Below are 3134 nucleotides of genomic sequence, written 5' to 3' on the forward strand. Positions count from 1 at the left end.
AAAACAACCAATAAACAAAAATACAATTTAGATGGGGCTTTCAAATTTACTGTTCTAGACTAAGTTTAAAACAAAAGGTTAAGATTTAAACATCTGAAAAGATGTTTAAATATTTTTTTTCATGTCCATCAGCTGAACGAGCAGATAAGACCTGAAGGGTTCTAGTGTTGGACAGATTTTACTGTTACATTATGAGGTTATGGATCTTTGGACAAAAGATTATTTGTATCATACAAATATATTTGTTTTTTAGGATAAACTTTATAATTAATTATGATTAAATATATTTCTTGTTGGACCGGACAGAAAAAGAGACAAAAGAGAGGGATAAAATGAGATGCTAGAAAAGGGGGTTTAAGGGGTTAAGATGGGAGGGGGAGGGGGGTTTCGATAATACAGAATCATAAGATAAAAGTGTCGTGAATAAATTGCAATTAATATAATTATTAATAGTTACACCTCTACTAATTAACAATCTATAAAATTGTACTTGACAATTAAATAAAGAAGACTTTTCATGAGCAAAAGAAGTTCTTTGAGGGTTAAAGAGGGAAAAAGTGTAAAGTAAAGCAAGACACACTTTAGGATTTAGAAAATATCTCTGCTAAAATGGTTAATCTGATCTATTGATAAAAAGTTAGTGGAATTGGGTTAGAGAAAGGAATCTTCTAAGGGAGCCGAACACCTTGATTTAAGGGGGTTGATAAACTTATAACCATTTATACACATTAATTTGTGCAACACTAAACAGCAAACTCAGAATGTTTGAAAAATAAACATCTGATGCAGCTTTCTCATTAGAAATCTTTTTTTATTAAGTTACATCGATATGGAATGGCACTTGGTCCAAAAGGACCCACATGAAATGTTAAAACTCATCAAAGTTCTTTATATACAAATATTTAAAATTAAATACACTAGTTTTTGAAAAGGGAATCATTATAAATACAACAAAAAAGTACAAATTGTTCTCTCGTTTGTATCCCGCATGTTTGTTCTTGAATGAACACTTTGAAGATCTTTACTAGTGATGTCATCTGGTCACTTCCTGTTCCTGCTTGTGGTTTCACGTCTTGATAAGACCCTCTAGGAAGTCTTTCTCCACCATTTCCTCAATGTTCTGTCGAGCTCGACTCCAGAAGACCTTCTGGCTCTCCAGCTTGTGGCCTTCCTTGTGACCGGGGAAGGAAGCATCATTGGGGTTTTGGGCGTAGGCTGTGCTGGAGCGGCTGCTCGCCTTGCTGTTAAACACCTGGCTGAGCAGGTTGAAGAAGGGCAGCAGCTGCTCCATGCTGCGGATGATGTACAGGGTCAGCATCAGGTGTCCCGGCTCCCAGGTCAGAGTTTTGGTGGAACAATCCTCCTCTGGGTTTTTCTGAGAGAGGCAAAAGACAAAAAAACACACAATAAAATAAGACGATTTTTGCAGTTAGACTCATTTAAAAACCTTCAGTGTCAGTGAAGAAGTTGTACCTTCGCCCGTTTCCTCAGAAGCTTTGCCAAACGGACCACATACGGCTTAAACTCTCTCTGATGGGTCCCTTGACGTCTCACTTCCATCCCCGAATCATCCGACGCCTCAGGTACAAAAGCCCAGCGGTACCTGCCAAACCAGAGCATGTTTGTTTAGTGCCACTTCAAAGCATTTGTAATGAAAGGGTAACCTAACTCAAACCAACTTTGTTGTCTGTTTACCTGTACAAATGGGGATTTAAAAATTCTGACTGTTGGTCCATGCCACATTTTTGACAATTTAATATAAATTTGTTTAATTCCTGAAATTATAGTCTAAAACTGTGTGCTGACCCCTACAGGTTGAAATGAGGTATTACAGTTGAATTTTGTAATTGGTCGACAGGTGTAAGTCCTACATTATTTCAGAAGTTTTAAATCATTATACTCTGCAGCTCCAGTATAAAAGCCCCGCTCATCTTTGATTCTGTAACGATTGATTGTTGTGTTAGCTTTAGCATGGCTCATAGGTGTATAACCTTCGATTAACAAAAATCCACTGCCTTCCACAACTTTCCAGTGGACTTGGATGTTAGGAAACAGTGGTTGAGTGCAGCTGTCATTGAATCCAGCAAATTCCATCCTGGTGATGGATTTGGAATGAACATTTCACTCAGAATTGTTAGCTTAATCGGTTAGGCTGATCGGTGGCCCAATCAGTTAGCGCGTTTGCTCTCATACCACAAGTTTCCCAGTTTAATTCCCAGCTGGAACTACCAAATCCAGGGGGCGCTAAATTTGTTTTTAAAAGCTCAGTGGACTTGTGGTAGAGTGTGCGCCCTGAGACTGGAAGGTCGTGAGTTTAAATCCTGGCTGAATCACAGCAAAGAGTCTTAAAATAGGACTCCCTGCTTGACACTCAGCATTAAGGGGTTAAACCACCACATGGTTCCCCAGTGCAGCTGAATCTGCAGCTCACCGCTTCCCCAGGGGATGGGTCAAATGGGGAGAGTAAATTTCACAGATCTAAGTGTGCGATGATGCTAGCACCATTTTTCAATGGAGACCCCTTCAGTGTGGACCATGAGTGCCTGCCTTGGAAGAAATTTGAAGTAAAAAAATCCTTAAAATCCATAGAAAGTTCACTTTGGTCGGCATCATTTTCCATATTGAAGACACAGAGTTACTATACCTCAAGCTAACTTCACCGTCAATCACAGATCCAAACCACACCTCCCCCGCTCAGCTCACCCACCCTAGCAACACCCCTTTTTTTTGCATTTCTCAAATCTGGGCTGAAAGTTAAGTCAGCCTACAACTCTCCTGTTATGTTACCCTTTAAACGCGTTTGTCATGCAAAGTCGAGTAAGTTAGATCTCTGCTCACATCTGAAACTGCGGCAGACTCTCAGGAGGAAGGGCCAAGGCCAGATCCAGGAACTTGCAGGCAGAGAGGTACAGGTTGAGCCAGCGCTGGCTGTTGTAGGAGGTGGAGAAGCCGTTCCCGCCTGAGTAGGTGGTTTCCAGACCAGCAATAGAAGGCCCTGATGATCTGGGGACCAGCAGAAGAAAGACCTCTGAAAATAAATTCTTCAACATCTTTGACATACTGAACCATATATGCGATCAATCAGCATGTTCTGGCATGGAGAACAGCAGCGTTGTATCAATATGCAACACTTA

General features: G+C 40.5%; 1 protein-coding gene across 3 annotated transcripts in view; it reads right to left on the reverse strand.

Moving 5' to 3' along the window:
- Positions 1-790: 790 nt before the first annotated feature.
- dop1a (DOP1 leucine zipper like protein A) overlaps positions 791-3134 on the reverse strand; it is a 34483-nt gene continuing 32139 nt past the window's right edge. For all 3 annotated transcript variants that reach the window (XM_024267666.2, XM_024267665.2, XM_024267668.2), the window contains 3 exons: positions 2839-3003; positions 1474-1603; positions 791-1375 (listed from right to left, as the gene is read on the reverse strand). In XM_024267666.2, coding sequence (XP_024123434.1) covers positions 1067-1375; positions 1474-1603; positions 2839-3003 — 604 coding nt within the window. In that variant the 3' untranslated portion in view covers positions 791-1066. The remainder of the gene's footprint in view (positions 1376-1473; positions 1604-2838; positions 3004-3134) is intronic.

The sequence above is a fragment of the Oryzias melastigma genome, linkage group LG16 (genome assembly GCF_002922805.2).
Source record: "Oryzias melastigma strain HK-1 linkage group LG16, ASM292280v2, whole genome shotgun sequence".
Classification (NCBI taxonomy): domain Eukaryota; kingdom Metazoa; phylum Chordata; class Actinopteri; order Beloniformes; family Adrianichthyidae; genus Oryzias; species Oryzias melastigma.